Consider the following 12,116-nt stretch of genomic DNA (forward strand, 5'->3'; position numbering starts at 1 on the left):
GGCCCCTGCTCAGGTGGCTTGCATTTTAGATGGGTATCAGGCAGCTAAGGAGTAGGAAAAGCTGCCATTTTGAGCATAGGAGGCAGAAACTCATATATTGGGCTTTTTTTTTTTTTAACCATTTTTTCCCCTTTTGTAAAACTATTCTCTTAAGATGTGGTGTTAGTTTGTTTCCCTTTGGGAATCATTTTTCTATTCCCCCAACTGGTAATACAGGTTTGGATGCAGAAAATTATCAGACATCTCTTTTTCTCAACCACGATTGAATCATCCCCTGGTATTACTTTAGAAGATGAGGCGCCCCTCCCAAATAAACACACACAAAGAACAAAAACAATTAAATGAACAAAAGAGAACAGAATATGGGCGCCTGTGCCCAGGAACATATCTAGGGGACATATCTCCCAATCCTGGAGCCTCTAGCAGTGAGTTCCCACCTTTCCTTCCATAAACTCTGGCTGGGGCTTCACTCAAAATGGAAGATACTAACTTGATAACTTAGGGGCTAGGGGACACATCTCCCAATCCTGGAGCCTCTAGCAGTGAGTTCCCACCTTTCCTTCCATAAACTCTGGCTGGGGGCTTCACTCAAAATGGATGATACTAACTTGATAACTTACTTATTTTAAGGGAGGACATTTGCCAACTAGCTGTGCCTTTAGAATTTGTCTTTCACATTCCCTTAGTCCTTATGGGTCCTCATAGAGGACCATGATTTCATATTACACTCCTCAATATGAAGTGGGAGGCCAGCCTATTAGTGCTCAGGTTGATATTCCCTCTAAAGAAAATAAATGATTTGGCTCACTGAACTAGTAGAGATAAGAGGTAGTTTTATTCTAAGTCAGACAAAACTTTGTCTTTTGTCCTGCCAGAGGAAGGGAGTACAGAAGAAAAGGTATCCTGTGAGAGTCTGGAGAAGGCACTATAATTTTAAAGCTAGGGGAGCTCTATTTTGAGAATTTCTCATAACGGGTACCTGTTTAAGAGGTAGAGACCAGGGACAGACCTGGTGTAGAAGCATTGCTGAACAGGGAAAGACTGTTCGGCTCACACTCTGGGGATTAATGGTCACCTCTTTCCCAAAGACCTCAGGTCAGAGTAAGACTTCATCTCAGGATCCAAGATGCACTGGGTGAGGGTGCTCTCCACCATCAGTCCACAGCAAACAGAAACATACAGACTGGTTGATAGTTGGTACTCCTGAGGGCTGTAAGGGTCAGACTCAGGCCATGAGACTGTCATGCAGCACTGGGAGTGGCCTCATCAGCTGCCTTCAGTTATCTCAAGCCTTCTTCTGTGCCACACACCAACTTTCTCTCACAGAAAAGAAACTGACGCAAGTCAGGATGGATATTCTCAACACCTGGGTGAAGGGGAAATCAGATCCACCTACCCAGCAAGCCCATCACTTGAGTCTTAAGTCTAGCAGCTGTGCTAGTCAGGTTTAACTAGCTGACAGGTACCCAGTGTTCAAAAAAAGATTGTTCGCTAAGAAAAAAGCACAGAGGAAAGAAATGAGAGCTCCTTTGTCCATATTACCCTTTTGTAGATACCTGTACAGTATAGGCTGCGGGCCTCGACAATTCCCTGCTGGGTTCTGGTCTCACAAATTTAAAGAATAAAATCCACATGTAGCTGAAAGCTTGGTCCTTGTCCCCATTGCCAATTCATGTCAATTTAATAAGGAGGACATGGTTTTGAGAAAAAGGAAAAAGAAGTTTTATTGTTTTGCTAGCAAAGGAGAAACACAGGGGACACTTGTCCCCAAGGCTATGATTTTCCCATTAGGGAAAATGAGACTTTTATTTATTTATTTATTTTTAATTTATTTTTTTTTGCCCAGGGCCTTGTGCATGCAAGGCAAGCACTCTACCAACTGAGCTATCTCCCCAGCCCAAAATGAGGCTTTTAAAGAAGCTATTCAAAGGCTACATTCCAGGTGTGTCCTGACAGGGGGTTCCATGTGTACCCTGAAGTTGTGTTGAAATTCACTTCTTAGATCCTCTGAAAGATATCTCCTTCCTGTGGTGGGTTTGTTTAACAACAATTAACTAGGGAAAGAAGAGATAACACTGTCTCCCTAATCTTCTTAGGGAGGGGGAGAGGGGAGAAGAGAGGGAGGAACATAAGCCTCAGAGCAAGGAGGCTATATTCAAAACGTAAAGTGGATGACTGTTACACATGGACAGTGGCAAAAGGGAAGAGTGAACAGAGCACCACAAACCAGACATGGAGAATAGAGTTTCAGAAAAGGCTGAATGGAGAAAGCAACCAGAAATGAATTGGGGTAACTTAAGATAACCAATAATCAATGAAAACCGGAAGGAAACACCAAATGTCACGAAGCTGGGCTTTCTGGGAAACTGAGACAGTGCAAAGAGTCCCTCTTCAAACCCCAATTCTGTGCATTAAGTCAGAAGGATTTCAGACATGTTGCTCTGAGTAACAAGAATGAATTTATTGAAGGGATAGGAAAAAGAAAAGGGGACACTGTCAAGGGAGAGAATGGGTCCTCTCAGGAGAGAAACAATGTGTCTCTCTTGCACTCCAGTTTTATTGGGGGCTCTCAGGGAAGTTTCCAGAGTCTTGCCCAGGTCCTTAACTTTTGACAGGGTGACATCAGACTTTCAAGTAACTATTGCCATGACAATGCTAGGTTCCCTTGGCCCGTGCTGAGCAATTGTACTTGAATTCTTAATCATTTTTATAGGTTTTATGGTTTGGAAGAATTATTCTTATCTTCTAGAATCTGTTCTATGAAAGGTCACAACTGTCTCTCTCTTCAAAAACTTGAGCTCCTTTTGTCAACATTATTTCCTGTCTGCATTTTCTTGCAGATAACAGTTTGCTGAGGAATGTGACATATCCTGTCTACTTAGGCCAGGCAGAGCTGCAGGTAAATTGCTTTTGGCAAAGAAAGTATGTGGGGGTCAACACCTTAGGTCCATTTTATAGAATTATTCTCTGTAACCTCATTTCCCCACTGTAGGTAAGAGTGACGAGGGTCTGATAATGAGAAAATTGGCTAATGTTGGGTATGGAAAATGACAGACCCCAGAGTGGTGTGACCTGGGAAGAGGGAATGGAGAGGAGAGCAGCACACTGATGGCATTGATCCTTTCCCAGTGCATTCTTTCCCAGTGACAGAACAATCCCTAGAAAAGAAGCCAAAGCATTGATCCTGCCCCAAATAAATCCTTTCCCAGTGACAGTACAACAGACCCTGGAGGAAAAGAGAGAAGCACTGAATGCTGAACTCTACACCCTCCGTCCTTGCCCATGAAAAACACTGCTCAGTAAAAACAAATTTCAAAATCTTACAACCTGTTCCTGAATGCCCAAACTGACACATTTTTGTTAAAGAATTAAGTCATCTCTCAGACCTCTTCTGTAACCGGGGGCCATTTTCTACCCAGAAGGTGAGCCCCTCTGATGCCTGACTCCACTGCTGAATAAAAGGCACTGCTGATCCACGAAGTCTGCTCTCATCCTGGTATTTGTGCTTTCATTATGTTGATGTTATGGTTTGGATGTGAGGTGTCCCCCAAAAGTTCACATGTGAGACAATGTAGGAAGGTTCAGAGGAGAAATGATTGGGTTGTAAGAGTCTCAACCCAATCAGAGAATTAATCCCTGATGGGATTAATCAAAGTGGTAGGGTGTGGCTGGAAGAGACTGGAATTGGGGCATGGCTTTGGGGTATATATTTTTGTACCTGGAGAGTGGAGACTCTCTCTGCTTCTTGACCACTGTGATGTGAACTGCTTCCCTCTGCCCCTCTCTCCTGCCGTGATGTTCGGCCTCACCTCGATCCCCAAGGAATGGAGAGAGCCTTCTGCAGACTAAGACCTCTGAAACCATGAGCCTTCAAATAAACCTTTTCTCTTTTACAATTGTGCTGGTCAGATCCTTTTCGTCACACCAGTGAAAAAGTTGACTAAAACAGGTGCCAAAACCGTTTTGGTTATTTTTGTTTACAGGAGCAATAAGGTAGTCTGGTGGTACATTAGACATCCCAAATTTTAAACAGAGGACCTCTAGAGTTAGAAAAGTTTCAAATGGGCTGAACCTTTTGATGTTGATGCTCACAGCTCCTGTATGGTACTAAACAGTAAATATATGACAGGATGTGGCAGGTGGGACCTCAGAGAAATGCCAGCAGAAAGGGAGTGTCCAGTTGTAGGGGTCACAGAGAGAAGGACATGGACACAAGGAAACCCACTGGAGAGGAGCCTAGAAACAGACTCATGGACAAACAGAAGAGGAGCAATTTGGAGAAGGCATCATTTCCAAATCTGTGAGGCGTCCCCAGATGCCAGAGAATGGGAATTTTTGACTCAATTTCATGAGAAATAAAATTGAGTCAGAAAAGCATGAATATACTGGCAAGGCTTTTATTTGGAATTCCAAAAAGGGAGGAAGACCAGGAGAGTGTGGGGCTGGTCACAGACACAGGAGAGAGCTGGGTTTATTGAAGTCAGAATGGGGGACAGGCAGTTAGTGTAGAAATAGGGGATGGGGGCCCAAATAGAGGAAATGGAGGCCATGAGAGCCACCTGCCTCTGGAAGTTGGAGACTGCCCCTGGGAGAATGGAATGTCAAGGATCTCCCAGAGCCCATTGATTACTAAATTTACCTGCCCTTATCAAGGATGTAGGCAAGGAGCTGCTAATTAATGCCCCCTGGGCCCTTGCCTGGCTGAATCACTTCGGTCTTCCCCCTGCCCCATCCGCCTCTCAGTTTTTACATCTCATGTGCAAAACCAGGCCTAGTCACATAGGCAGGAAGGAAAGATAAGGGGGAGAAAACTGGAGAACAAGAGACCTTAACCTATAAAAGATGTAGGGTGCACTCACTTCTTGGGATTCTAGAACATCAGTCATGGCCCCCTTCTCCCTCCTGGGAGAAGTCTGTATTATTACCTTTAAATAAACCTGCTTAATATGCTTGCCTTGGCGTGCTTCTCTAATGTTATACTTCAACACCTGAGGAAGCAGAACTCACGGTTAAACGGTGGTATCATTATTCTTATGAAAGGACTACTTGCAGGGGTGGGCTAGTTTAGGACAGTTAATTGGTTTCAGGTGCATTTCAAAGTTATTTTTCTTTTCCTGTGGGAGCACTGTTAAGGGAGGTGAATGTTACATTTTTTTATATCAATGCTACATCCTATGTAAACACCTTTACCCTGTGATAAGGATGAGTTGTTATACCTGTTAAAAGAACCATAGATGGGAGATGTAAAATCACAAATCAAGCAAACAAGTTAAAGGCCCTGGGACTTTGGCATTTGCGGATCTCAACAGTCTATCCTTTAGGCTGGTTTTCACTGGAGACTTATGGCGAGGGCATGCTGGCTTTAATGATGCACCTACGTTTTGAGACCCATAAAATTGAGAGTGAGACACATACCAAGCTTTTGGTATAACACAAACTTTTTGTTGAAAAACTAGGAAGAGTACATACCATCTTTTAAATGATTGTTTGTTAAGAGTTAAGACCCCAGGAGTGCATGTGCCCTTTGTCCCCAAGATGGTCCCTGAACATCTCACTCCTGAGCAGGAGAAGCCAAAGTGATCTGAGAAGCCTCAGGGAAGGGACGGTAATGAAGAAGCAATAGAGAACTGTGGGACAGGAACGGTCTGTCCACTTAGTGCTGGTACAAAATCGGATCCCAACAGACATCTGCAGCATGACCGATTCCTGGAGGCAGCTTTCAGCGCGTCTGAGACTGGATAATCTCACACTCCACGATTTCCGCGGTTCCAGTTCCCCTAACAGGAAAAGCCCGGAGAGGCAGGGTAGGCATAGGTGACAGCGGCATAGTTGCAGCGCCATGCCTTGCGGCCCGCACTGAGAGTGCGCAAATGTCTCCTCCTCTTTTACGACCAGCCAGAAAGTAGACGTCGCAGTCGGTGCCGCGCTGAGCCGGGCCGTCATGGGGGTGAGGGGGAGGAGACCCGCCACTGGGAGCCGGGGTACCGGGGCGGGGATGGTAGCGAGGCCGTGGTGAACACCTGGAAAGCAATATCTCCCGCCAGAGGAGAATGAAGGGAGTGGGCTCGCGCTGAGGTGGCGGGAGGTAGAGCGCGAGCAGGGAGGGCCGGCGCGGGTGTGCGCAGGCGCAACCGACACTCTCGGTCTGGTTCTCCCTCCCTTCAGAAAATCGCGCTGCAGCTGAAAGCGACGCTGGAAAACGTCACGAACCTCCGGCCCGTGGGCGAGGACTTCCGGTGGTACCTGAAGGTGCGCGGAGGGCGGGCCTTGTGACGCGGAAGGGAGGGGCTTCGGGAGGTGGTGGGCTCAGGGGGTTCCGGGAAGGGTGCCGGGAGGGACCTGGGCAGGAGGCGTCCCCTCCTGGTCTTGGTTTTGAACTGGAGTGGCGGCATGACAGATGTTTAACCAGGCATATTAAATGTTCGCGTTTTTCTGGACAAAAGTTTAGTTTGCTTTTTAAGTTCATGGTCACTTTTTTGACAGTCTTAGAACTCTTTTTATCTTTGTAATTTTTTCCTTTGTTAAATATTTAGTGATCTGTAAACTGACACTAAATGAAATGCTAGTTGAATTAATCTTGTGATTATTAAAGTGGTAAATTTACCTTCTGTTTTATTTGTTGATCTGATCTTATTTATTGTGAAATATTTAAATTTTGTGCATGATCCACCCTTACTGGTAAACCTTACCCCAGTGGCATGGTATGCAGAGGTACCGAAGAGTTTGAGGCCCTTCCCTGTGGCAGACTTCAGAACTTCTGCCTTGTTCTCTAGGTTTGAGTCCTTGCATCCTGCTGAACCTGCCTAAAGTCCTGTCCTTCAGGAAGCTACCTTTGACCACTTTTATTTCCAAATATTTTGAAGCCTGAGTTTGAGTGTTTTAATACTGAATCAGTATTCTTTGGCTTCAAGAAGCCCAGAGTCAAGTGAAAGAGACATAGAGAATAACAGCATAGTGATGAATACTTGAACCTGGCACTGACAGGGCCTGTAGGAACACAAATGCCTAACCACAGAGTTGCTGGGACCTGTTAAGGCCATTTTTGAACCAAATTAGCCTTGAATCCCCAGCCATAATGGGCATTTTGTACAGGAGACTGGGTACACCAACATGAGAAACAACTTGTTCTTTGCCTAGAGATAAGTCTGGTTATGCCTTTGTCAGTCCTGGTTATAAGGGTGAGGTGAGCCTGCCTATTCACACTGTCCTTACTCTTCTCTCAGTGTCTGCCCAACTTAGCCAACTGCTTTACTAATACGCTTTTCTCCTTCCAAGTTGAAATGTGGCAACTGTGGTGAGATTTCTGAGAAATGGCAGTACCTCCGGCTGATGGTAATGTTCCCCACCACTATCCCCGCCCACACACACATATATACACACCTCTGGGCAGGGATTCAGGGAAACTGTCCCTCATTGCTCTGATCCTTTGGACCCTGCCGTTTGTGGTTTGGGAAGGTAGGCATCAGCATAATCAGTACTGGGAACAATAGTCATCTTTGGGATGTGAAATAGAATTCAAAATCAAGGGGGGGGAACCCTTTCCTCAGTGTCAAGCCTCCCCAAGATTCTTTTTTTAAAAATTGGTCTGAGGCTTGAACCCCACAATTTGCACATGCTAAACATGCTCTACCACTGAAAGCTCCCCAGTCCCTGGGATTGTCCTAGCAAAATCCTTTGCCTCTCTTGGTTTTGTTCCTTCAACTGGATAAGTGGTGGGATAGGATATCCTCGGGATCCTTGCATCTAACTGATATGTGACTAGACGTTCTGTTTACTTCTCCCCAGGATAGTGTGGCAGTGAAGGGTGGCCGTCACAGTGTCTCCATGGTCCAGAAGTGCAAACTGTGTGCACGGGAAAACTCTATAGGTAGGTCAGGTTGGCCCACAGCTTCCTGGTAGCAGACTGAAAGCAGGCTCATGTTCTGTGGATAAACTGAGGCCTCAGGTGCTAAAGCCTATGTAGCTATCTCTTTCCCAGGGCCACATATGGGCAATGAGATGGGGCCAGGGTATGGATTCAAGTCAACTTTGTCTTTTTCCTTATGTTTCAGATATTTTGAGTGGCACCATTGAATCTTACAATGTAAGTTTACTGCTATAGTGGCAGACATGGTGGGTTTAAATCTAAACTGGGAGCTAGGAGGCCTGGGTTGTAGAATTATTGCTACAGCAGGACCACCTTCCATAGGACTTTTACTCATGTACTTTTTTTTTCTTTAATTTCACTCACTTAGGTGCCCATTCACTCTGTCCCTCATTTATTCACCATATACTGAGTGTTTGCTAGGGAAAAGTCTCATAACAGGTCATTGCAGTGCCTTCGTATAAGTGCTGTGCTGTTGGAGCTCAAGGGACTTCTAACCGAAGTTAGCTGCTCAGTTTCCATGACTGATAGTATATACCTTGTCTGCATCTTGGAGGACTAGCAAGCCTTCTCTGAAACTCAGTGGGGCAGTCCTTTGGTGTAACCCATGCTGGAGAGTGCCAATATTATTATTAGTTATGCCTTAACTACATAACAAGTTAGCTCAAAGGTGAGAGGGTTGGGGTATGCCTTGGGTCTGTTTTTAAAAGGTAGTTATTTGTGTTCATTCTTTTCTTACTTGATATTTATTTAACATATTTGAATTGTGTCCAATTTTCATATTGGCCCAAATGTAAAGAGAGCAATTAAATGAGGGCTTACTCTCAAGTGAATTATAATGTAGCAAACAACAAAACAAGGCCCAACAGAGAAGTGCCTCACCAGTGCTAGACATGTGGTTAGTATGTAAGGAATGGATTTACAGTGAATGACAGCACAAGAGTGAATGTGTGGGCATGGCACTTGGGTCTGTAAGCCCTATGTGTCAGATAGGCATGAATTTCCTGGCTGCCCACCCCTAAACAGGTGTGTTCTTTACACGCACATCCCATTTCAAAGGCTTTAAGACAGACATCTGCCCTTGCAGTGTTATGGATGGTTAGCACAAGGTTATAGCTAAGCGTACTATGACCGTTCATGTCATCTGGAGACTTGGTAGTTTAATCTTCTTGTTCATATATATATATTTTTGTAGCTCAGAGGATAAGAGAGGCAGAGCTCAGCTTCACACCCAGACAGGTTGACCACAAAATCCATACTCTTTGCTGCCTCCATGTCCAAGGAGTTCCCATGGGAGGATTCTTTCAGAAGGGAATGAGTTGTTCCATGGTCCCATTGTAGGCTCATAGGAATTACAGGGTCCATGGGGTTTTCTTTAAGGCCAAGATGAGCCTGCTTCCCCAACATACTTCTTTCTAGGTTGAAGACAATGAGAAGTTCAAGACAATAGTAGAATTTGAGTGCCGGGGCCTTGAACCAGTTGATTTCCAGCCCCAGGTATGTGTGTGTCTTTACAGGGAACCTGTATCTTTGGGAAAGTGATGTAAGAAGTGACAGCAGAACTTAGCTTCCTGCAGAGGTTGTGGACTAGGAAGTCTCCATTCTAAGACTCTAATTGTCACTTATTAAATATCTTCTATATGCTGGGTACCAGGCCCATCACTTTTACATGTTACTTAATTTAATCATCACAGTAACCCTATGAAATGATTCATCCTATTTTTCAGAGGAGGAAAGATCCTAAGAGATTTTGCAGCTTGCCCAGGGTCACACAGTTAGTGAGCAGTGGAGCTGTAACTTGAACCCAGGTCCATCTGACTTCAGAGCCAATGTTCATCACTGTTTATTTGTACAGTATTCTCACCTCAAATCTGTGATATAAGGCAGAAGAGATAATATTGTCATCCCCATTCATAAGAAAACTAAGGTCCAAAAAGAGGGGTGACATGCCCTGGGCTGCTCAGCAAATCAGGGTAATGGGAGAGTTCACCCCACTCCTTCTGCCTTCTGGTCCAGGGATTTAATTTGGACAAAACACACTAGTTCTGAGGCAACTGCCAGGTCCTGGAAACAGCAGCTATTCCAGAACAGCTGCATCTCTCCTCCATCCCAAAGTCTTTGCTAGAAAAGCCAGCTCCCTGGCCAGTCTTCAGAAGCTAGCCCAGTGCCTTCTTTCCCCCAGACTAACTGCTACTTTCCTGTCCCCTGAAGGTTGGGTTTGCTGCCGAGGGTGTGGAGTCAGGGACAGTCTTCAGTGACATTAATCTGCAAGAGAAGGTATGTGGCCTGGAGACAGCAAGGTACTATAAGGCACCCGAAAAGAATTACCCTTTTGGTGAACAAGGCTCATCAATGGAAAGCTGGTTCTGCATTTTGTGCTTTTAGTTAGTGATTTGCTGTTTAAATAGTCACAAGTGTACTGCTGTCTTGCTCTCTAGTTTCTACATGCAAGAAAGCTGAGAGGTGCCTTATGGAGAAATTGGATAAACTTGGATGAGGCATAAGTTACAGTGCTGTTGGCTTTGAATCAACAATAAATATAAAAAAGCATGTCTTTAATTAGAAAGAAACACAGGTAAAACAAAGTTATTGATCAGTTGATGAAAATGTGACCAGAGGTTCACAGAATCCTAACCCTGTGTTTCCACTGGGAGCAGTAGTTGGATATTCATTAACTTAGTGTTTGTAGTGACTTTATAGAGCCTAACAACTAATCATCTGTATTACTGGACATGTTATCCTGCAGATAAAAGTTGTGCTCAGGCCTTAAAAGAAGGAAAGACAAGAACTTCATTCCAAACTGGATATGGTAGCACATATTTTTTTGCAGTGCTGGGACTTGAACCCTGGACTTATGTATACGCCAGGCAAGCACTGTTCCACTGAGCCAGAGCCCCAGCCCTGGTGGCACATGTTTTTAGTCTTGGCGCTCTACAGAGGCTGAGGCAGCAGGCTCACTTGAGCCCAAGAGTTCAAGGCCAGCATAGCAACTTAGTAAAACCCTGACCTAAATCAAGAGAAAAAAACAACAGTAAGAAACCCACTTCATTCCATCTGCATAGCACCTACTAACAATAGTAGCTGGCATTTACTGAGCTCCTCTTTGTGCCAGCCATTGTGTCAAGTGCTTTAACATGTATTTGATTTGATTTTGATTTTGATTTGATTTGATTTGATTTGATCATGATTTTGATTTGATTCTTTGAACATTCAATATGAAATCTATTGTCATCTTTTTTGTCATCTTTTTTTTTTTTTTTTTTTTTTTTTTGTAAGAGAAGAGGACTGAGGTGCAGTCTTATCCATAATCACAAAAGCTGGAAGAGCCAGAGTTTAGTCCTGAGCTGTCTGTCTCTGTTCAGGGTCATACATGTTCATGAATATTTGAGTCTGAGTCTAAGTCTGAGTGGGACCTCATAAATCCCAGTTCTCCACTCTCCACACTGTCTTTCTGGAGAGATTAATTCTGTCCTCTTACTTTATAGGATTGGACTGACTATGATGAGAAGGCTCAGGAGTCTGTGGGAATCTATGAGGTCACTCACCGATTTGTGAAGTGCTGAACTCTCTTCCTACACACTTGCTCTTAAGAACGGAGAGGAAACAAAGTGCCCCAAACAGCAGCACCCATGGAGACTGATTCCTTCATCCCTTATCTGGTTGCTGTACAGAGCCTTCGCAATCTGCATGCTGGGTTTGTCACAGTTCCCAAGCCCCATCAATAAAGCCCTGTTTGTACCACATCGGTGTGTGAGGGTAGTCAGGGAGCAGCCCTTCCCTCCACAAAGAATTCATACTGAAGGTCTTTGACTGCTTTCTGGCAACTTCCCACAGTTTAAATCCCTGCACTTGATCTAGTTTTCAAAATATGCAGGAGTACATGGCTTCTAAGGGCTTTCCAGCTCTTGGAAAGTGGGCAGGGAAACCTATGGAATGGTGCCCCAAGCTTAGCAGTTCTGTGTCTAAACACTGCATTGACCAGCTTGGCTCTCAGGTAAACCCAGGCATCTCTGTTAGCTGGAATCTCTTCACATTCCAGCACTCCACTTCTGGCATATAGAATTCCTGACTGATGGTCATCAGATCTCAGCCCACTGCTGTGATGGGGCACTCCTGGCCCATCAGGAGAGGTATGAAAGTTCTTCCTTGTTCTAAGTCAGACCCTGTGCTCCCTGAAACAACTCCAAATGGTCTCCATTTGTACTCTTGTGGCCATACTTCAGTGTCTGCTCCCAGGCAGTCCTTTGGAATT

At 44.7% G+C, this 12,116-nt stretch overlaps 1 protein-coding gene across 1 annotated transcript; it reads left to right on the forward strand.

The window, feature by feature from the left end:
* Positions 1-5,877: 5,877 nt before the first annotated feature.
* Czib (CXXC motif containing zinc binding protein) lies at positions 5,878-11,607 on the forward strand. Its single transcript, XM_047527582.1, has 8 exons — positions 5,878-5,947; positions 6,166-6,249; positions 7,276-7,332; positions 7,786-7,867; positions 8,052-8,083; positions 9,284-9,361; positions 10,076-10,141; positions 11,350-11,607. The coding sequence occupies exons 1-8, from the start codon at positions 5,942-5,944 to the stop codon at positions 11,425-11,427; spliced, it is 483 nt and encodes a 160-aa protein (XP_047383538.1). The 5' UTR covers positions 5,878-5,941; the 3' UTR covers positions 11,428-11,607.
* Positions 11,608-12,116: the final 509 nt, after the last annotated feature.

This window comes from Sciurus carolinensis, chromosome 1 (genome assembly GCF_902686445.1).
Source record: "Sciurus carolinensis chromosome 1, mSciCar1.2, whole genome shotgun sequence".
NCBI lineage: Eukaryota > Metazoa > Chordata > Mammalia > Rodentia > Sciuridae > Sciurus > Sciurus carolinensis.

Excerpts from the sequence above, each read along its gene's own strand:
- Czib (XM_047527582.1), top strand. Across the intron at positions 7,333-7,785 it reads GGCAGTACCTCCGGCTGATG|GATAGTGTGGCAGTGAAGGG; the intron begins GTAATGTTCCCC and ends ACTTCTCCCCAG. Across the intron at positions 9,362-10,075 it reads CAGTTGATTTCCAGCCCCAG|GTTGGGTTTGCTGCCGAGGG; the intron begins GTATGTGTGTGT and ends TGTCCCCTGAAG.